A 22162-nucleotide genomic window follows, 5' to 3' on the forward strand; every position below is an offset into this window, starting at 1 on the left:
TGTATAATGAGCCCATTGGGGAGAAGGGTGCTGGGGCACTGCAACAGGGAGGACCCCTAGGATTCAGGTTGGACCTTAGAGTTACCCCCACCTGATGATGGATCAACAGGGTCTTCATCAGCTCATTGCTCAGGATGGCTCATTGGCTGCTTTCCTGAGTGTTAATGCAAGGGCGATTGTGGCCAATTCCTGGCCACGGCCTTATTACTACTGGACAGTGAGCTCCAGGTGCAGAGGCACAGGTGTTGTGGCAGAGTGCAGGGCAGAGTTCCCTGAGAGAGCACAGAATCCCCACTCCCCCTGGCAGCATGCACTCTGGGTACAAGCAAGTCGCAGCTCTACCTGTCAAGGCTGCAAGGGCCCGACTGCTGTGGTTCCCGGTGGGCACCTGTGTGCTTTGTGTCTAACCTCCCTTCTCTCTCTCACAGCTGCCCAGCCTCCATCCACTTCCACCCCAGGTGAGTCCAGGCATCTCGCCTTCTGATGTCTCTGCTCTACTGCCCGCTCTCCAGAACCGGCTTCTTCTCTCTTACATACTGTGGGGCACATTCTTCCCTCTGTGTGTTACCCCAGCAGGGAAGTTCCTGCCTGGACTTGACTGTTCAGTGGTGCTCACCTGTCCTCCAGCTGTCTTGGTTTGCACTAAGAGCTGGACAGTGTCCTAGCTGGTTATGCATGCAGCTTTAGAAAAATAGCTCTATGCCAACATGCCAATGAACGTTGTCCCTTTCTTATTTAAGATTCACATGGATTTTCTGTTTTTGAGTTTAATCCTATGTGAGTTCATTGGCTTTTTTTTCTTCTTTGATTCATTCCTGGGACATTCTTCCTCTGAACTACAAACACATCCCTTTAACAGTTTTTTTAGAAACAGGGTTTTACCAGGTGGCAGAGCTCTCTCACCATGTTGCAGAGACTCTTGAAACTGCAATCCTTCAGTCTCAACCTCCCAAGTACTAGGCTCTGACCTTTTGCTGATGGCAAAGCTGGTATAAGCTAGATGCCTTTGTCCCTCGCTCTGGAAAAATGAAATCTGTGGTTTGCTTGGAGAAGAAACAGCTGTTTTGTAGGGTATGTTGAGGGAGACAGTGGCTGCCCTGGTGGCTCTCCATCTCAGCAAATTCAATTCTCCCTGGTCCACACCCTGCTCACCATCACCATTTGGCCCCTGGTATCAGAGTGTAGGTGACATTTCAGACCTTCCAGTTGGTGCATGGGTCAGCAGAGAAGACAGAGGTTGTGTAGATGAGCAGATTGAGAGAGAAGATGAGGTCAGTGTGATCACGAGCAGAAGCCGTACGCAGACACCAGGGCAGAACCAGGCGGGATCCGTAGGGGACTGTGTCACGAGGGAGGCTTGAGGCGAAAAGCCTAATTTTATTCTGTGTCCTTATTGTATTTGTAGATGTCTGGCCTTCCACGACCACTCCTCTACCAACAGGTAATGATGCTCTCCATCATCCCCGGGGCTCCCTCTCTCCCTCTCTATCAGGTTGGCGTTGCAAATGATGGCTGAGGTGAAGGGGTCTCTGCCTTTTCTGTGTCCTGTGGGTTGGAGAAGAGCAGATGGCTTGGAGGCCAAGTCCCTGGCCTGGCGTGGGGTGATGGGTGGTTACTGTCTCCAGGGCATCCTGATCCAGGAGCTCAGGGACATCCTCATCCAAGTGTCAGTACCAACCCTGAAAGGGTCGTCAGCCCCGGGACCTCATTCCTGTGCTGAGGCCATGCTTTTGACACTCAGGTGACTGGTGAAGGCAGGGCCTGACGGCCGTGGTGCAGGTGAGCACTATGTGTTCACGCTGACCCTCAGGCTGCCGCGTCTGCATCTTGGGCTATAGCTCCTGCCATGTGAATTTGAGGACTCCTCCTGGAGCCTTGCCTACCAGGTCACCTTCCAATTTGTAGCATTGAGGGAGCCGAGAACCTCATTTTGCAGATGTGCTATCTAGCTATCGAGTATGTTGAGGAGATAGGAATGGTGCTCATTTGTGCCTTTTCTCCAAGAGGCAGAACTGTGTCCCAGAGGCTCCTTGTGGAAAGGGCTCTGAGTCCAAGTGCCAGAGTCTTAGCTATGGTGTAGAAGGGACGGGGATATCAGCAGGAGGAGTGGCAGGGGCTTTCTAACTGAGAAGAGAATATCTAAGAGTCGGAGAGGGGAGGGTCAGTGTGATCTCTAGCTCGTTGACCATGGACAAAAGAAAATGGAATTAAATGAGTAATCATTGCATCCTGTTTAGGAAGTGACTCTGCATTGGCCCTGAGGCTGGTGAATGGCGGGCACCGGTGCCAGGGCCGCGTGGAGGTCCTGTACCAGGGATCCTGGGGCACCGTGTGCGACGACAACTGGGACACCAATGATGCCAATGTGGTGTGCAGGCAGCTGAGCTGCGGCTGGGCAGTGTCGGCCCCAGGAGGTGGCCGCTTTGGTCCGGGCTCAGGGCCGATTGTCCTGGACGATGTGGCGTGCTCAGGTCATGAATTATACCTGTGGAGCTGTCCCCACCGAGGCTGGCTGTCCCACAAGTGTGGACACCAGGAGGATGCTGGGGTCATCTGCTCAGGTGAGCCACCCAGCGCCTCGGCCTCCTCTCTGGTGGGACTTCACTCTGGAAAAAATGCTCTTCTCATTTTGAACTTCTCCCTGAATGGTTTTGTATTTTTCTCATTTCCTTGAAGTCTCCTTAGTTTTTTGCTAAGAACCAGCTTTGGTCTATAATGTTGTTCCTTGTCAAGCTGGCCTAGGAGGAAATTAGCCAATGTGGAATTAAGCACTTGCTGAAAAAAAAAAAAAAAAAAAAAAACAAGCCCCAGCCTCCCAGGGCTCTCTTCCCCCAGGTGGCAATTTGGAGGAGGGGACACAGCTTAGAGTTGGAAGAGCAACCAGCTCACTCATCAGAGCCCAAAGTAAAATGCTATTTTAGCAAAGGGTAGTCTTTAGCCGAGTCCTCCAATACGGGACTCTCTATGTGGAGGCTCACGGGCTAAGACTGTAGATATGCACGCGTGTGTGTGGCTAGTTTGGGTTTGTGGGGCCTCTTTTTAGGTGAGTCAGTGGACAACTGAAAAATGCAAGGTGGAGGGAGAAGGTGGTTCAAATCAATGGCCACATCCAGACAGGTTCTCACCTTGATAATAGGCAGAGAGGGCAGACTCGGCCTGGGTCCCTCAAGAGGAACATCTTTCTGGCAGTGCAGGCAGTCAACAACTCCCACTTCCAGGCACGGGACCAACAGGACTCAGTGCCTGACATGCTCAGTGGCTTCCACCTGTGTCCCCCAGTTTTGCCACCTTTTGTGCAGAGCATCTGATCTGACCCTCTCGTTTTCACAGGTGCCCAGCTGCAGACCACACCCACACCAGGTGAGCCCTGCTGCCTTGACTTCCGGGTGACCCCTCTGTCCTTTCTCCCCGTATAGCTTCAGGTGGTAGCTTGGTGGAATAAGAAAATTCTGGCTTCTGAACTGGGTTGCTAAACAGTAGCCACCTGGTGTTTTGGATGGCAATAGGAAGCTCTGACCTGGGCCGTTTCTACTGAAAAGCTTGTCTGGTCAAGAGTTATGTGGGAGGGGTTAACAAGAGATTTTTCATATCATATACCTCAGGCATGGAGTGAGTGATTTTTTTTTTTTAGCATTGGGGATTAAACTCAGGTATATTCTACCTCTGAGCTATACTCCAGCTCTGTTGTATTTTTTATTTTGAAAAAGGGTCTTGCTAAGTTGTGAAGGCTGGCCTCAAACACGTGATCCTCTTGTCTAAGCCTCCCAAGTACTGAGATTACAGATGTATACCAATCGGGCCTGGCATCTGAGTGATGATTCTCTTAATAAAGAACCATCATTAAGAAGAGAATTGTAGTTTCCTTTTGGAGATGGGCCACCTCATTAGTATTATAGTAGACATTCCAGGGCATGGACTTGCTCATTGCAGGCTCTCTAGGAAAGCTTCTTTCCCCCATCCATAGTGCTTCCCTGACTCACCAGTCCCTGATCCCAGCGACAGGTCCCTAGACCCTCTCTTGCCTAAACATATCATTTTAATCTGTCTTTGTTTCTTTCTCCAGATTGGTGGCATCCGACAAGTCCTCCCCATGGTAAGTATCTTTGGATTAAGCCCAATCTTGACTCCATACTGTTTCCTTCTAAGATGGTTTTGTTTTTTTCTCTGCAGACTGGTGGCATCCAACAACTTCCTATGGTGAGCATCTTTAAGTCACAGTATCAGCATCCATTGACTCGACTCTGCAGGTCTGGGGGAAGTCCTGGCTATTGCATGACGTCACTAGCTGCTCAATCCCCCATCCAATTGAAGGGTGCCCTTCACCCACCAGTAGTGTACTCTACTATAAAGGGGGTTCATGTGGGAAGTGACAGGAGCCCAACTCAAGCTCTTAGCTACAAAGAGTGTGTTGGCTAACATTTGTAGGAAGTTGATTCTTGAGGTACAGCTGGATCTAGAAGTTTGTTCCTCTAAGATTTTCTTATGCCCACTCTTTCTGTATGTGGGTTTCACTATCAAGTTGGCTTTTTTGTGTAAGCCAAAACCACATACCTGCTAACCAGCCCCGTCCTCATCCCCTCCCCCAGCCTCTGGAAGCCACCGCTTTGCTCTGAGTGTCCATGATTTGCCTGTTTTGAACGTTTCATGTAGATGGAACCATTGCCTCCCTTTCTGAGTTATTTCATTTAGCATGTTTTCAAGGCTCACTGGCCTTTTAACATTTTGTGCATATCACTTTTTTATTGCTAAATACCATTCACTTTTGCCTATGCGCCACGTCCTGTTCATCCACTTACCTGATGGTGGACGTAGGGGTTGTTTCTACCTCTTGGCTGTCGTGAACAGCACTGCCGTGATCCGGCAGCACAACTCTTTGCTTGGTACTTGTTCCCAGTCCTTTTGGGTCTCTATGTGGGAGTGGGTTGTTCAGGTCATATATTAATTTGATGTGTAACTTGTGGAAACATTGGACTGTTTTCTACCAGTAGGAGCATTCTGCATTTCTACCAGCAGTGTCCAGGGGGTTCTCATCTTCCCTCTTCCCCCACAGTGCTTGTTACGACTTACCTTTTTCATTCTGGCATCCTGAAGGCAGCGAGGTGGTATTATGTTGCGATTTTGATTAGCTTTTCCCTAATGCCCAGTGATGTTCCCCTTTAGGAACCGATTCCGGTTTGGCCCTGAGGCTGGTGAACGGTGGGGACCGGTGCCAGGGCCGCGTGGAGGTCCTGTACCAGGGATCCTGGGGCACTGTGTGCGATGACTTCTGGGACACCAACGATGCCAACGTGGTGTGCAGGCAGCTGGGCTGCGGCTGGGCGGTGTCAGCCCCAGGAAGTGCCACCTTTGGTCAGGGCTCGGGATCGATTGTCCTGGATGACGTGGCGTGCTCAGGAAGTGAGTCCTACCTGTGGAACTGCCCCCACCGAGGCTGGCTCGTCCACAACTGTGGCCACCATGAGGATGCCGGCGTCATCTGCTCAGGTGACATACGATGGACCTCCATTTTAGTGTGTGATATTCCTTGAGCAAGGCGGCTCTGCCTGGGCTCCTCTTGCCCTGAGCTTCTCTGTGAGATGGGCGTTCCCGATACCTGCGCAGGGAAACCCTATCAATAGGCAAATATCACTGGTGTCTCTGAACTTGGTGGATATACTGAGCTTTTCTTTAGGTTGTTCCCTTAGAGGACTGGGTCTACTTTAAGGTTGTAAGGATAAGCTAACTCCCCAACACTGTGTTCTGTAGGGTTAGGGTTAGGGTTAGGGTTTGTATCCAAGACTCAGCTCTCCTAGATGCCTCTTTGGGGGCATTCCTAAAGGATGAGAAGGGAGACGGCATCCAGCATTTCTGCTTATTATCCCGAGCGACTAGTTTTAACACGTCTGGACACTTACCTGATTTGTGTTTTCTTCTTTCTTGCAGATGCATCTACTACACCAGGTCCTAATACAACAGGTGAGTCCAGTGCAATCCAACCTAAAATATCCCCCTCTGGAATATCCGTCCTCTCTTGTTTCTGGAGGAGCCCGGCCAGCTTCTCGGGAGCCAGTGCTTTCTGAGGATTCCAGAATTGTTAGTTCTCAGTCCCCTTTCTCTCATATTTGTCTCAGCTCTGGAGAGTCCTGCTGGCCCCTGCTACTACCCTTGTTAGCTCTTGTTCAGAGCCATTGGTGGTAGAAGGACGCCTTAGACCTTGGATCACTTCAGATAGAAATAGCTGTCTAAATTAGCCAGTTGGGGATCGTGGCCTTCATTTTAGGAACATGACCCTGCATATGTGGTAAACAACAACAACAACAACAAATCCCTCCCTTCCCTTTGATGAAGCAGTCTTCAGAGTGCTCTTTGTGCCACACTGAAAATTCTGTGCCAAACACGTTGAAAAGCAGTAACACTCTAGCTCGTATCGGCCTTTGACAGTGTCACCTGGAATGGTCAAGGCTCAAAGAAGTCCTTTTTAGTAAGGGAAAGAATTTAGTTTGGTCTGTCAAGCTAGTGACCACGGAATTAATCTAGTAAAATCCTAAAAGAGTTTTATTCTCTTTCTAGACTGGTGGCACCCAAGAACCACAACCTCTGGTAGTAAGTATCATGTTTCCACCTACTGTAGGACCTGGGCTCCTAAGCTTGGGCAACTGTAAAGCTGCCCCCCTCCATACCCTACCTCAGTCTGTTTGCACCACCTACACTCTACCTAGTGGGCACATATATCCTTCACATCTTCCCTCCAAAGAGGATGCCTTCTTATTGAGGTATTCTGCTTTTTCCTCATTTAAATCACTGAGATAAGTATTCTAGAAGAATAGACTTGCCAGGCACGGTGGGACACACCTGTAATCCCAGTACTTGGGAGGCTGAGACAGGAGGATCACAGGTTCAAAACTAGCTTCGGAAATGTAGTGAGGTCCTTTTTCAAAATAAAAAATAACAAGGGCTAGAGGTAGCCTGCCCTCAGGTAGAAGAATAGACTTAGAATTTTATTTATTTGTTATACTTTTATTGGTGCACTGTAATTATACGTCACAGTGAAATTCAAAGTGATATAAACATACATGCACACATCACTTGGTGAATTTCCCTCTAAGAATTTTATTTCTTGAAGTATTTTCAAAGCTTTTTATAGCTTTGGAGATAAAAATTATAATTTCACAAGTGATCATGATTTTCATATAATTTCACAATGTGGATGTTTTAAAAGCTTTCCATTGTTCTTAAAGCGACACGGCTACTTTTTATACCATTAAATCTTTCCTCAGAGCCAGGCGTGGTGGTGCACGCTTGTCATCCCAGCATTCGGTAGGCTGAGGCAGGAGGATCGCGGTTCGCGGACAGCCTCAGCTACTTAGTGAGGCCCTCTGCAACTCAGTGAGACCCGGTTTCAAAATAAGGAATAAAAAATAGGGCGGGTGGTGTAGCTCGGAGGCCGAATGCCCCTGGGTTCCACCCCCAGACCCACATAAAACAAAATCTTTCACTATCATCGTAAAGGTCTACATTGCATTCTGTGATCCAGCTATGCCATGAATTATTTAACTGATCCCTAGTCCCTGGGCCTTTAAGTGGCTTATATTCCATTATAAATGATTCTGGGATGAGGAATATTTTTATAGAGAAATCTCAAAATCTCATACCCAGGTCCTTCACACATGCATTCTCTCTGCTTGAAACATCATTTCCTTCCTCTGGACCAGCAGCCCTGGTCACCTGCCCTTTATTCTGTACTTGGGCTGGGTCAGGAGCCAAACCTCTAGCTCCTGCCCTTCCTGGGCTTTCCTCCACCCCAGCCTCAGTCCATGAGGCTCCTTCCAACTGTGAGGTCTTTGAGAGCAAGCCACTGTCCAGCCCCTTGCTGCAAACCCATGGTTGGCACAGTGACAAGCCAGCTCTCAACACCTTAACACTGTGTCCAAGATGCCGGAAAACTGACGGCAATCTTCTCTCTTTGTCAACAGGTACTGGCTCCATCATCATCAACCCAACTGGTAAGTTCTAAGCAACCTGACAGATCTGTGGCAGAGATGCCTAAAAACACCCCTTCCCTTCCTTTCCCTCAGTGACACTGTGGAGGGTGAGGAGGAGATGGCTTCCCTGGCTCTCAGTGGGCAGTCTGGGTCTAGGCCACCTCTTGTTGGCTTCCTGCCGTGGATGCTGTGTTTTGCCATGTGTTCTGAAGGTCATTGGCATTTCCATCTTGTCCTGACAGCAAACTACTCGTGCGGAGGCTTCCTGTCCCAATCATCAGGGGTCTTTTCCAGCCCGTTCTATCCTGGGAACTATCCAAACAATGCCAGATGTGTGTGGGACATTGAGGTCCAAAACAACTACCGTGTGACTGTCGTCTTCTCAGATGTCCAGTGAGTGTGTGGGTGCAAAGTGCATGCACTGGGGATCCCACAGACATTTAGAAAGAGAAGACAAGTGACTTAGATATTCAGGAGAGATGTCTGTTCAGGTCATGTTTTTGTTTTATTATGGGCTCAATTTTTGACCTAGCACAGCAGTACCCCAAGGGAGGGGTGGTCAGTTGGGGACAAGAGCCCTAAAGTGACCGAGAGATCTGCTACAAAGTCTGAGGTCTGTCACTAATTTTCTCTATGACCATGAGAAGTCACTCAACTTTCCCAAGCCTCAGTCCAAAGAGGGGCTAATATACCTGCTTTCCTTACCTCACTGATTACTAGGAAGGTATGTAAAAGTATTGAAAAAATGATACCCGATGGGAGGGAGGAATTGTTGTTAGGTATAATGATATTCTAAGGAGTAATAACTTGAGTAATCCCATTAATGAAGGTACCTATTTCTTTTTTTGTTTTTTGCTTTTTTAATATATATTTTTTATTAGTGCGTTGTATTTATACATCATAATGGGGGTAAAAAACTTGTGTAGACATAAATGCACATGAAGATACCTATTTCATGGAGCCCTTCTCTTGCTTCTCCCTCCTTTCTTCCTGTGAGTTTCTGGGGGACAGGTAGAAGTGGGGAACCCTCTCTCCACTGCAGAGGTTACAATGTCGGTTTCTCATCTGATTACAAATGAAAACTGTGTTAGGCAGGGGAGACATAGCCCAAAGTGCATCAACATAGGGAGTATGGGGATGGCCAAGCTGGCCACAAAGAAGAACCAGTACTTTCTGGAATCTTGGATGGGGGGATGCCATCATTTTTTTCTCTAACAGCCATTGCTGACCAAAATTGTTTTCTCTCTTGATTTGTTTACAGTGGCCTTGAATATCCTTGCCTAAGTAATTCATTGGGACTTTTGCAAAAGATACATTTGCTTGAATATTCTACCTGCTATCACACAAGGGCTACATATAAAGCTCATAAAAACTCAAGGGGAAAGGCTGTCCCTGACTGCTTCTGTAGCCAGCTTCACAGTAACAACCACCATCCCCCATTGGTGACATTTTATAAAGCACATTTTCACAAAGCACTTTTCCATACACTATTTTATTGGTGCCCCTTTGATATGCATGGACAGGGCTATTTCACCCTTGTAAATAAGAAACTTGAGATTCATGAGGTTGTTTGACTAGCCCAATATTTATATATTTACTTATTTGTTTCATTATGAACTCATGGACATTTCTTTTATTATCTTGGGGAACCACGGACTCTTTTATTTTTCTGGTGGTTATACTGGGGATTGAACCCAGTGGCATTCAACCTCTAAGCTACACCCAAGCCCTATTTTATTTTGTTTTGAAACAGAGTCTCACTGGGTTGATGAGAGTCTCGCTACTTGCCTAGGCTGTCTTCTAACTTGTGATCCTCCTGTTTCAACCTCCCAAGTACTGGGTTAATGTTGTACACCACCATGCCTGGCTACCACGCACTCTTTGATGTGAGTGTTTCCTTTTATGATATAAAGGATGGTCAGGAGATGGGCAGTAGATTTCATATGTGTGTCCCCAAGAGACAGGGCAAAGATCTAAGCATAGCAGTTATTGAAATATGGATGACCCTTGATTGAAGGATATCTACTCTTTTTGTGTAGTACTAACGATTGAACCCAGAGACATCTACATCTGAGATATACTCCTAGCCTCTTTTATTTTTTGTTTTAAATGGGGATCTTTATAGGTTGCTGAGAGAATATCAAGTTACTGAGGTTGGCCTCAAGTCTGTGATCCTCCTGTCTCAGTCTCCTAAGTACTGAGATTATAGACACTGGCTACCATGCCTAGCTGGAAATCTACTCTTTTCAGTGACAAACTTCATCAGAGTTTTCTAGCACAACATTCTAACTCCTGTTCTAGAGATCCAAGCCCCTGTAGCAAATTCTGGAATGAAGTGGGGATAAAATTGTGTGCTCTGTCTCTGCAGGCTTGAAGGTGGCTGCAACTATGACTACATTGAGGTTTTTGACGGCCCCTACCACAGTTCCCCTCTCATCGCCCGGGTGTGTGATGGAGCCAGGGGTTCCTTCACTTCCTCATCCAACTTCATGTCTGTTCGCTTCATCAGCGACGTCAGCATCACACGGAGGGGCTTCCAGGCTGAGTTCTACTCCAGCCCCTCCAATGACAGCACCAGTAAGTTCCCTTATGAGGTGCTCAGTGAGGAGTGGGGATGTTCCCGAGAGCCTCTGTTGCTCCACTGTCCTCAGCAAGGCTTGAGTTCCTGCAGAGAGGGCTGTGGGCAGTGGGTCTTGGGACTCTAGTTGCCCAAAATAAGGTCAAGGGCCAGCACTGGGGATGGATCATATATTGGCCTTGTGGTGGTCAGCAGAGACTAAGTAGGAGGTTCAAGAAGATTCTTTCAGAAGATAGTAAGAAGTCAGTGCTCAGGCAGAAGGGACGGCCTCACTTTAAGCTTTGTGACTGCCCCAGAGTGTGTGACACTGGCCATGTCCTGAGACCTGTGTCAGCTTCTGTCTGAAGAAGGATGGGACTTGTCACAGCCAGTAGGGGCCATGTGGCTCCAATCTGAGATGTTGTATGAGCTGATGGATACATCAGCCAAGAGCTGGGCAAGGTGATGTCCAAAGTCTCTTATGCAGTACAGGTTTGAAGCACTGACTTTCTCCTTAGCTAAATGACCTTGATTTATGATATCTCTGCAATTTGGCTGTAGAGTTACTTAGCTTTGTGGGTAAATAGCAACTAAAACATTTCACTTATTTAAAATCCTGACTTGAGCCATGGGGCTCTTGGGGGTTGCAGGGAAGTATGCTCTTTACATGCAGCCCATGTGCTCACTATCTGCGTCTTGACCTGTGCGCTGGGACGAGAGCACATAAAAGGACTTTTGGGGCTTGGGGACATCGACTGAATACATTATTTGTGCTTGTCCATCAGATTTGCTTTGTCTATCAAATCACATGCAAGCCAGTGTGAGCAGGAGCTACCTCCAATCTCTGGGCTATTCTGCCAGTGACCTTGGCATTTCTGGCTGGAACCAGAGCTCCAGGTGTCAGCCCCAAATAATGTGGAGCCACGTGGTATTCACAATTCCCTACTCAGGCTGTGGCACCATCAAGCAGGTAAGCCTCTTGAGCCCGCTTTCTTACAGTGGCAGGTACTATGCTTCCCAAATACCAGGGATCCAGAAATTATAATTATGGCGTAGTCAAAACATAATCAGAGTAAAGGGAGATGGAATCTCTGGTACCATGATATAACTGCAGCTACTTGCAAGTAGGAGGGAAGGAGGGACAGAAGGAAGCTCAGCAGGCAGTCTCTCCAGCTGTGTCCAGCAGAGAGGCAGCAGGTAGGCCACTGCTCACATTAGCAACAACAAGAGCAGCTCCCAGGGCCCACTCCAGGTTCCATAGGGCTTAAAGCTTATACCGTTTGGGATTAGAGGGAGTCTCCATCCTGCGCAGGGATGGCATGCTGTGCTTGCCTTGCTGGGGGGGCTGGAGGAGCACAGTCATGGAGCGTCTTGGGGTTCATATGTGTACTCTTGGCCATTTGGACTTATGGCATCCTGCCCTGTCCTCCAGTTTGCACAAATGGAGGAGCCGCTGGCTCCTGTTTCTCGCTCGTTCCATAGGTACTTGCAGATGTTACTAACGCTTTCATTGACACTCTGCCGAGCACAGAGGACAGAGATACAGATTATCATCTTTTCCTTGAAAATCACACAGGTCTCCAGATACAAGGCTCCCATCCCTGGAAAAGATACTCTCAAGAGGTGGTGGGCACCAACATTCTTACAAAATCTCGGCTTAGCAAAAGGCACAGTAGTAACTGGTCCTGGGGTGCATTTGATGGGAAAAACATGGCTCCAAGGCCGCCATGGCCACTCAATTGTCCAGATGAGCCTCCAGAGAAGCCCCCACCCCAGAGGTCAAGACCTGCTGCTGTTAGAGCTCTGATCCTCTGTGGCTTCTGGCTCCGATGGTGTCAAGCACCAGGCTGCAGTAGTCACCAGTCCATTGAAACAGAAAGCAATCACCACCGATCTCACCAGCCTGTCCCTCTCACTATGCTAATATGTGACTGCCTTCTCTGAGGCCCCCAGCAACAGTGAGAAGGAAGTTGAACATTCTGTTCTGAGCCCTGAGCCATGGAAGGCAAACTTGGCCAGCTGCACCACAGGTCAAGAGACCGACCAGACATGCTCATCTTGCCACCAGGAGCTCCAAGGGGCACCAACAACTGTTGTCCCATCTTGTGGTAGAGGGAGTGGATAGCATGTAAGGAGGAAGGTCTTGCTAATTCAGCGGGGCATCTAGCCCAGGCAAAAGTAGCCATCAGGCACATGCTGTCTCCATGTAATTCTGAAGTCTTGATGTCACCTTCTTCTCATTCTAGCCCCACTCAGCAATGAGATTCCTTTGGTAGGTGAGTTGCCTGACTCTGCTCCCCCACCTTCCCCTTCTAGGTAGATAATGACACCATCACTTATTCCAACTTCCTCAAAGCAGCTGTTTCGAACGGCATCATCAAAAGGAAAAAGGACCTCCATATTCGCGTCAGCTGCAAGATGCTCCAGAATAGCTGGGTGGACGTCATGTACATTGCCAACGACACCATTGAAGTCCAGGAAGTCCAGTATGGCAACTTTGATGTGAACATCTCCTTTTATACATCCTCCTCCTTCTTACACCCTGTGACCAGCAGCCCCTACTACGTGGACCTGGACCAGAATTTGTATATTCAGGCTGAAATCCTCCATGCTGATGCCTCCCTGGCCTTGTTTGTGGACACCTGCGTGGCTTCACCATACCCCAATGACTTCTCATCTTTAACTTACGACCTCATCCGGAGTGGGTAAGGACTGTCACCAAGTGATAGAGTTAACTTTTACCTAGGAGCCTTCTACCTCCAGGCTATACTCCCAGACCTATATTTATTTCTTATTTGGAAACAGTCTTGTTAAGTCGCCCGAAAGCCTCATTAAGTTGCTGGCGCTGGCTTTGAACCTGTGATCCTCCTATCTCAGCCTCTCAAGTACTGGGATTACAAGTATGTGCCACCACGGCCAGCTGCCTTTTACCTTTTGAGATACTTTTGCGCTCTGTGTTGGACCACGTATGTCCCCGACTAGAAAAGCAGGACAGTCATACATCATCCCCAGTTAACACATGGGGAGATGGGAACCGCTCAGCAGGTTGGCCGTGAACTGGTATTCAACCCCAGGTGCCCCAACTTAGGCTACTGGTGATGTGTGGGAGCCACCAGGGTCTGTCTGCACACTTTGCAGCAAGGGTGGGACCCGTGAGCTCTGCGGAAAGGAGGGTGAGGTGGCGCAGGAGGCCTGGGCATCTCTGCTGGAATGCAGAGTTCCATGCCTGCTGCAGCTGAGTCAGCGCCTTGCTGAAAGCTAACTGGTTGCTTTGCTTTTCTTCCAGGTGTGTGAAGGATGAAACCTACCAAGTCTACTCCCAGCCGTCACCCCACATCGTCCGCTTCAGATTCAGTTCCTTCCACTTCCTGAACCACTTCCCCTCAGTGTACCTGCAGTGTAAACTGGTGGTGTGCAAAGCGTACGACTACTCCTCCCGGTGTTACAGAGGCTGCGTGGTGAGATCCAAGAGGGATGTGGGCTCCTACCATGAAAAGCTGGATGTCGTCCTTGGACCCATCCAGCGGCTGGCCCCGCATGAAGAGAAGAGGAGCCTGGGTAGGTGACTGCTCTCAGATCCTGCTGGCTGCCAGGGCCTGGGCTCATGACTCTCCGGGACTTGGGGTGCCTCTGCTGTGTCATACTCCAACCTAATCTGAGCACCTCCTGTGCTCTGCTTGGCCACACAGAGCTGAGTTAGACTGGGTCTTGTCTTCCCCCAAAGCTCCAGGTCTTTGAGGGACCATGTGTAGGGGGTGGGCAGAGAGTTCTGACCTGGAAGGCAGACAGACCTGACACCTTTATCTTCCGGGTTCTGAATTCCCAGAATGCATGCTTCTCGTCTAAGTGGAAATGCTAGTACGTACTTCTTAGGACTGTGGAGTGGGTTAAACAAAGTAGTTTTAGTTAAACTGCCGGGGCGGCTTGGTGCAAGTCACCAGGTGCTTGTTACCACTATTATCATCACCCATGTTAGCATCAGTGGTGATAATATTATTCCTCCTGATGAGGTCACAATTCTAATGCGAGGCATACTGAAATCAGGTCTGGATGGGCTGAGAACAGCAGGCAGCGTGGATTTGTGCTGGCAACTGGCAGTGTTTGGCATTGCACAGAGCCATCTCATTTTCCCCTTGTAGGGCAGGAAGCATAATTTCTGCTGGGCTGTTTTGTTGTGGCTGTGGGTAAAGAAACATGTCCAATGGGATTCTCAGGATCTCTGGCCCAAATTGGGGCCAGGTCAGCAGATATGGTGGCCGTGGTGATGGGGACAGGGAGGGGCAGCAGTAGTGGCCACAAGCCCTGGCCTGTGCCAGGGTGATCCCCTGGGGTGTCTTTGACAGCTCCCCTCTCTCGGAGACCTGTTAGGCCCATCCCCCTGGCCAGCTGGTTCTGGACACTTCCATCACTCAGTCATTCAATGCGTGTTTATTAGTGGCCTATTGTGTGCCAGGAGGCAAATGGATCAACAGATAGAGATCACAGTCTCTGCCCTGGAGTTTATACTCCAGCCAGAAAAGATGCCATCAGCATGAGTCTTGTGCACGGCACATCTGGTGGTTGGGAGCTATGGAGGAAGGGACAGCGGGCCGGGGCAAAGGGGTGTGTGGACCATGCTCACCTCTGTCCTCCCCTTTTGTTCCCTGCAGCCCCTGCAGTAGCTCAGGTCCACTCTGTCTCTTGCCTGGGGCTCTTGCATCCATTTCTAAAGTGCCCCAGCTCTCTCCCCTCCTTTACCTGTGGGGCCTTGGGCCAGAATTGCTCTCCCAAAGCCCAGTTCTGAGCTCCTACTCAGAATCTTTCCCTGACCCGCCCAGCTGACAAGACAATGTGAAATAAACCTCTTGGGCTGGACACTGGCTATCCTTTGGAATCTGGCCTCAGTTTCCCCTTTATCACTTCCCTCTTCTATTTCCTTATCCCTTTCCACTGAACAGCTCCGACAGGGACCACGGGGCTTGCTTGGCTCCCCTTCCTGTCTCTTCTGGGCTCTGCCCTGGTCCCAATTCTATCATCTCTGTCTGTTCTCCTCCCAGACCTGGCAGTGGCAGACGTGGAGAAGCCAGCCGGCTCCCAGGGGAGCAGTCACGGAGCTGCCATCTCCGCGGGGGTCTTCCTGGCCGTGGTCCTGGTCGTGGCAGCCTTCACGGTGGGCAGGAGGAAGCAAACCGCCAGCCGCCGTCCTCTGAGCACTAGGATGTGAAACGTGCTCAGACACCGGCCCCAGGTGTTCAGGCACCCACAGAGGATGGAAGAAACGAGGGTGCAGAGCCTGGCACCCTGACTCAGTTTCCCTTGCCACCAATGCATGGTGAAGTAGGGAGAGGCGGAGGTAAAGAAAGATGAGAGTTGGTCTCCCCAAGATCCACGGACTCAGGGCTGAGCAGAAGGTGCCAGATAAACGGGGCCGACGTCTACACACCCACGTGTGACTGTGAGCCAAGCACTAGTAGCAGCGGAGCTTCCTCTAGATGGAATTCCTTTTCTGACCTCTTATGAATCAGCTTCTTGGCCTCTAGTATAAATCTCAGTCTTTCCTTACAATAGGGCAAGTTGAATAAAGAGTCTTTTTCAAAGCAAGTGTCTGCTTGGTCATTGTTTCCAGAGACTCACAGCTATGTTGGCAGGAAAGACAAAGCATGAAGGGCTCTGCTCTGTGGCTTCCAGAACCTTCCAGGGAATGGCTAGCGTGCCCTCGCAGTATCTCCGACATATTTTGATTCTGCCCAGAGTAGGGTATGAAGAATGAAGTCCAGAGAGAGACAAGAATGCTAACCGCACTCTCATTTTTAGTGCCTGTGACTTAAAACTAAAGATGGTTACCTCATTCCCGGGGAGTCTGTGGCTTTCTGTGTGTGGCTCAGGTCCAGAGCTGTGGGCTGGGGAAGTTCCGGGGGAGCGTGCAAACCTCCCAGGATCCCTAGGACAGGCATCCTGTTTGCTCAGGACCTCCAGGGAGCAGCAGATTGACAAGTGACATCACAGCTCAGAAGAGACAAAGGAATGGGGTGGGTTCCAAAGTGGCAGAGAATTTGCCAGAAAATACAAGAGAAGACCCCAGACTCCAGCCCAGCTCCATAGAAATGGAAACTCTTGTGTCCTGTGACAGCAACCCCAATGTCTACCCCTCGAGCCAGGCTAGGGACCCTGCCCCAAGACAGGGCTGCTAGGATAAACCTAGCACCAGGCATGACATTTGAATAAGATGAGACCCCAGCAGGACAGGAACTGCTGGGGACACTCCAGGACAAAGGGACAGAGTGCCGGCATGTCTCAGCTCTGACTGGAGCTCACTGAGAGCTGCCTGCCACTGGCTGCAGCAAACCCATCACCTCTATGCCCAGGGGGGCAGATGAACGAGGGGTCCTGGGGCCATCTTGGCTCTTCCTTTCTATTCTCCTGGCCATGGTCAGCCAAAACCACCTTGCTCAAAGGCTGGAGCACTGGCAAACGCCCCTGAAAAGCAACAGCAACACACTGACGCACAGGCACCAGCATCCGTGGACCTGCTCAGAGCCCAGTGACCCCACACCAGGCTACACCCTCAGCTGAATGAATGATACCCAGCCACAGTTCCCCAGGGAGGAGAAGAGAAAGGCCGGGACACTGCACCTTTCTGAGTTGAGTCCTATTTCTTTCTGGGACAGAGCCTACCTTCCAACCCTGCCTCAGTCGGGGCACCCAGGGGGTACTGCGGCTCAACCTGGAGGCCATTTTGTCCTTGGCCCTTGTTACTTGGGGGTCGGTAACTGTCCATGATAGGAAGTTGTTCCATGATTTCTAGCTCTAATAAAGAACTCTGGCACCACTACCACTGTTCCCTCTCCTTCTCTGCAAGGAGCTAAAATGTGTTTTTCTCCTTTGACAACAGGCTAATCAGCAGCGCTCCTTTCCACCCTGGTCCCTACTACAGCATGAAGGCAGGTTCCCCTACAGAGGCCGTAGCCTCCAGCCCCCCGACTCCAGGACCCCTAGGATGGCCAGCGGGGGTTCTAGCCAGAGGGGTGCTCACACCCTGGCAGGTTTGATGGTATCAGAGCATGGTGCAAAAAGCAGAAAGAGTGAGAGGGCTCTGCTCTCACATCACATAGGTCAAAAGAGAGAGGGAGGGAGGGAGAGAAAGAGAGAGAGAGAGACCATATATAGCCCTTAAGGCCACACCCCGAGGGACCTCTCCTTAGCAACCAAGCCCCACCTCTAACATGGCTGCCTTGTCTATGTGAAGTGGAGGGAGGGACATTCAAAATCTAAATGATAACAGGGCTTATCTGATGTGTCCTTGTAGTGGGTCGGGTCTTCCATCCTTGGCCAGAATATCACTGCTCTTTCAGGGCATGACGTCAGGGACACATGATGTCCATCCATCCCACCTGTGGTGGTCTTAAGTTTGGCCCCCTCCTCGTGTTGGTTGCTGCTGGATTTCTCTGTGGCAAAGGTACCATCCTTACCTTTGTCATTGATTTTCCCTTTGAGATTTGGACAATATATATTTTTTTAAATCAACACACTATTTCACATAGTGACCGTGTGTGTGTGTGTGTGTGTGTGTGTGTATGAGTATGTGTTGAGAACACTAGAGATATACTTCTACTACTCCAAAGCTGAGATTGCAAAGAACATGAGGGTAATGGCTGACTTAGAAGTGAAGGGCTGTACTACTGGCCAGGAAGAGTACTTGTGCTGAATCCGATGGCACTGGCCACCGACTACAAAAAAAGGAAAGTCCAGTACAGTGAGAACATCAACTAATCTATGTAGGAATTTGGATATTTTCACTAAAAATAAAAAATCTTTGGAACTTTCTGGGTCATTTTCACTTGAACTTTCAGAATTTGTACCAAAGATTAGCAATAATTACTCAGAATGGTACTGGGGCTATTTGTTGCAACAGAGGTATGAGGGTGTAGCTATAGTTAGCAATATATAGTTTACTGATTTAGTTTTAGTGTGTTTGCATTTTGCATAATTTGCTTTTAGAAAGTCAGTTGACGGAGTTTCAGCTTAGGGCAGTCATTAAGGATGGTTTTATGTGAACCTTTACAACGGTTGTTTTCTTTTTTTAAAATTTTTTTATTGGTGCACTGTATTCATACATCATAGTGGGATACAAACTTTTGTAGAAATACATGCACACATCGCCCAGTCAGCCCCCACCCGATTCCCACCCCATTCCCTCCCCATCCCTCCTTCCCATGCTTGGCTTAGTGGTTGACATCTAGTATTAAAGATGATAATCTCACATAACAGTTTCATTTGTCTGATACCAAGCTTTTGATAACTTAAAGATAACATTTCAATATTTCTTTTTGCTTTCTTTCTTACCAGAGAATGTTTTTTTCTTTTTTTTTTTTAGGTGAAACTATCATATATTTATATATTTATTTTTCAGGAAAAAAATCTATCCTAATATGGAATATGGACTCTAGATACCCAAAACAATCTCGAAGAAGAACAAAGCTAGAAGATATATATTTTCTGATTTCAAACCATATAAAGTTACAATAATTGAAACAGTGTAGTACTGTTTTAAAGGCAGATATATAAACCATTGGAGTTAAATAAAAGCCTAGAGCTAAATTCTTCCCTATATTGTCAAGTTATTTTTGACAAGGTTTCCACAAACATTTGTTGGGGGAAATAATAATCTTTCAACTAAATATTGTTGAAAAATAATAATTACATGAAAAAGAATAAAATTGGACCCTTACCTAATCCCATATACAAATATTAACTCAAAATAGATAAAAGACCTAAATATAAATCTTAAGACTATAAACTTTTAGAAGAAAATCTGGGTCATAAAACCTCACAACACTGAAATTGGCAGTGATTTCTTGGATATGATTTCAATGGTACAGGCAACAGAAGAGTATACAAACTCCCTAAGAAATAAAAAAAATATTGTATATCCAAAGACAATGTAAATAGTTAAAAGTTACTGATTGAATGGGATAAAATATTTCTAAATGCTATATCTGAAGGTATATTCCAACTAGAAATCCTAAAAATTAGCAACAATAAAAGCAAACAATACAATTTAGAGATAGGTAAAAGACTAACATAAGTAATTAATCTCCACAGATAATTAATCTTAGTTGTCTGTTGGATGGACAATCTTGTTTCTCTGGTTCTGGTGTGTGTTACCTATTTCTTCTTTGTAGTTAATCTCTTTGAGTATTTTCTCTAGAGCTGGTTTTGAAGACATAAATTCCTTCAGTTTCTGTTTGTCATGGAAGCTTCTTATTTTGCCATCTAATTTGATAGAAAGTTTTGCTGGGTAGGAAATTTTTGGCTGGAAGTTTTTTTCTTTCAGAGTTTGGAATATGTTACTCCAAGCCCTTCTGGCTCTCATGACTTGGTTTGGGAAGTCTGGAGTGATTCTAATTGGTTTGCCTCTGAATGTCACTTGGCCCTTTGTTTTTGTTGCCTTTAAGATTCTCAGCTTGGCTTCCACATTGGTCATTTTGACAATTATGTGGCGTGGGGATCCTCTCCTCCGATCCTGTCTAAAGGGAGTTCTATAAGTTTCCTGGACCTGTGTATCAACCTCTTGTTCTATGTTTGGAAATTTTTCTGCTATTACTTCCTTGAAGAGATTGTTGATCCCTTTGGTTTCACTTTCTTTTCCCTCCTCTATTCCAATTAGTCTTAGGTTAGCTCTCTTAAAATGGACTCATATTTCTTCAATGTCAGATTCCTGCTGTCGGATATTTTTTTCTAGATTAGAAACTATGCGTTCATTTTTGGATTGATCATCTTCTAAGAGCGAGATTCTGTTCTTCATGTGGTCTAATCGGTTGTTTGTGCTTTGAATTGAGGCCTTTACTTCATTAATTGCATCCTTTATCTCTCTTTGGCTCTCTCTGAATTCTTTTCGAAACACCTCTATTATTTCTACAGTTATTTTCCTGATTTGATCTTCTAGAAATCTCTGAATTTCTGTTTTATCGGGTTCTGATGTTGTGGGGTTGTGGGCATTCATTGCTCCATTGTTATTCCTCTTTCCCATGATTTTGGAAGTTTGTGTCTTCTCTGGGTTTTTCCTTTTGTCACTATGACTTCACTTAAGGTGCTCTGGATATCGAGTCTGTGATATCTCAGGCCCCACTATCTTTTACTGGGTTATATCACAGGGTTTCAGACCCAGAGAGTCTATAGAGGCTGCTTTAGACTATGGGGGGGGGGGTGCCAGGTTGGGCGTTCTCCTATGGTGTGATATCTCTGCCACCACCACTCCCCCACTGGGTCAAGTCCCTGGGAGTGCAGTACTGGGATTTCTCCTCTGTGGCCTGCAATTTGACTCACTGTTGTTGAATACACAGATGGAGCTGTAGTGAACTCGGTGAATTCGCTGCTGCTGCCGCTGTTGGCAATATGGCGCCACTGCTACGCCCTCGGCCATGAGGCTGGCGTATTTCTTCTCTGTTTTTGAACTCTGCTCTGAGTCCCTGCAGCGTGTGCTGAGCTCAGCCACTGGGAGCTTTAGATGCTCCCTGCGCAGAAAAATCCCACCCAGCTGTTCCGCAGTGGCTCACCTCGGCTCGCTATAGCTGCCTGGTGAACTTGCCGCTGCCGCCGGCAGTAAGACGCTGCTGCCGCTTCCTCGGGCGTGAGGCCGGTGTATCTCCTCTGTGGCTCTGAGCTCCGTCCATTCTGAGTCCCCTTCCTCTCTGGAGCCTGGTGATTTTTTGTTTCTCTGGTGATGGTGTTTTCTGGCTATGAAAGGCGCTGATTTTGTGGTAATGGAGATTGGTTGTTAGCGGGGCTCTTAAGCCCTGCTTTTCTCAGTCGCCATCTTCCCGGAAGTCCACAACGGTTGTTTTCTAAGCATAATAGTTTGCATATTTTCTTTTCATTCTTTTTGTTTACTTGAATGCATTTTTTCAACAGTTGCGGCTGGTTTGAAGATTCTGATGATGCACTGGACTGGAACAGCAGATGTGCACACATATCTTAGGACTTTGGAGAGGCTGAAGTTAATATTCTGTCAGAAGGGCTCAGGAGATTTCTTGGCAATCACCTACCCAAGCTGTTTGGCACCTCGAAGTCCACAAACAGTTGGCCTGCTTGGCCTTGGCAGCACCAACTGGTGGTAGACTGATGGTGGACTGGTACTAAGGGGCAGGCGCTTTATTTTTTATATTTATCCAGGTACTTTCTTTTCTTTTTCTTTTTTTTTTTTTGGTGGTACTGGGGTTCCTGGAAACCCTTCTACCTCCAGGCTACACTCCCAGATCTATTTTATACTTTTTTATTTGGAAACAGAATCTCCTAAGCCAGCGCGGTTGGCTTCGAACCTGCGCGATCATCCTGTCTCCGCCTCCCAAGCGTGGGGACTACAAGCGTGCCCACCACGCCTGACCAGGTACTTTATTTTCTGTCTCCTAATCTTGTGTGGTTGGAATGTCTTCAGCAGCAGGTCTCAGAAAGCCTGGCTCCATCAATAAGGACAGAAATTGACTGGTGTAGCTGTAAGCACAGGGACTTCAGGGAGGATGTCAGGAACTTGGTTCAGGGGCAGGAGTAGGGTGAGGAGCATAGTAAACATAAAGGATTTCTGGAGTGAGGAAGGAAAGGAGAAATGGGAGGAAGTATTGCACTCTATATTAGCAATACATTGGAGGCTTAACACCTAAATTAGAAT

At 47.8% G+C, this 22162-nt stretch overlaps 1 protein-coding gene across 1 annotated transcript in view; it reads left to right on the forward strand.

Annotated features, from left to right (window-relative positions):
• LOC308262466 (scavenger receptor cysteine-rich domain-containing protein DMBT1-like) overlaps positions 1–22162 on the forward strand; it is a gene marked incomplete at both ends in the record, with an annotated part of 99283 nt that overhangs the window by 48833 nt on the left and 28288 nt on the right. The window contains 15 exon segments of the mRNA XM_080694876.1: positions 308–380; positions 429–458; positions 1406–1441; positions 1562–1666; positions 1906–2054; positions 2238–2561; positions 3331–3360; positions 5161–5514; positions 8204–8354; positions 10330–10538; positions 11304–11488; positions 12835–13223; positions 13805–14076; positions 15555–15667; positions 17390–17540. Of these exon segments, the coding sequence (XP_080551002.1) occupies positions 308–380; positions 429–458; positions 1406–1441; positions 1562–1666; positions 1906–2054; positions 2238–2561; positions 3331–3360; positions 5161–5514; positions 8204–8354; positions 10330–10538; positions 11304–11488; positions 12835–13223; positions 13805–14076; positions 15555–15667; positions 17390–17540 (2571 nt within the window).

The sequence above is a fragment of the Muscardinus avellanarius genome (assembly GCF_963383645.1).
Source record: "Muscardinus avellanarius genome assembly, chromosome: 4".
In the NCBI taxonomy this organism is placed as follows: Eukaryota; Metazoa; Chordata; class Mammalia; order Rodentia; family Gliridae; genus Muscardinus; species Muscardinus avellanarius.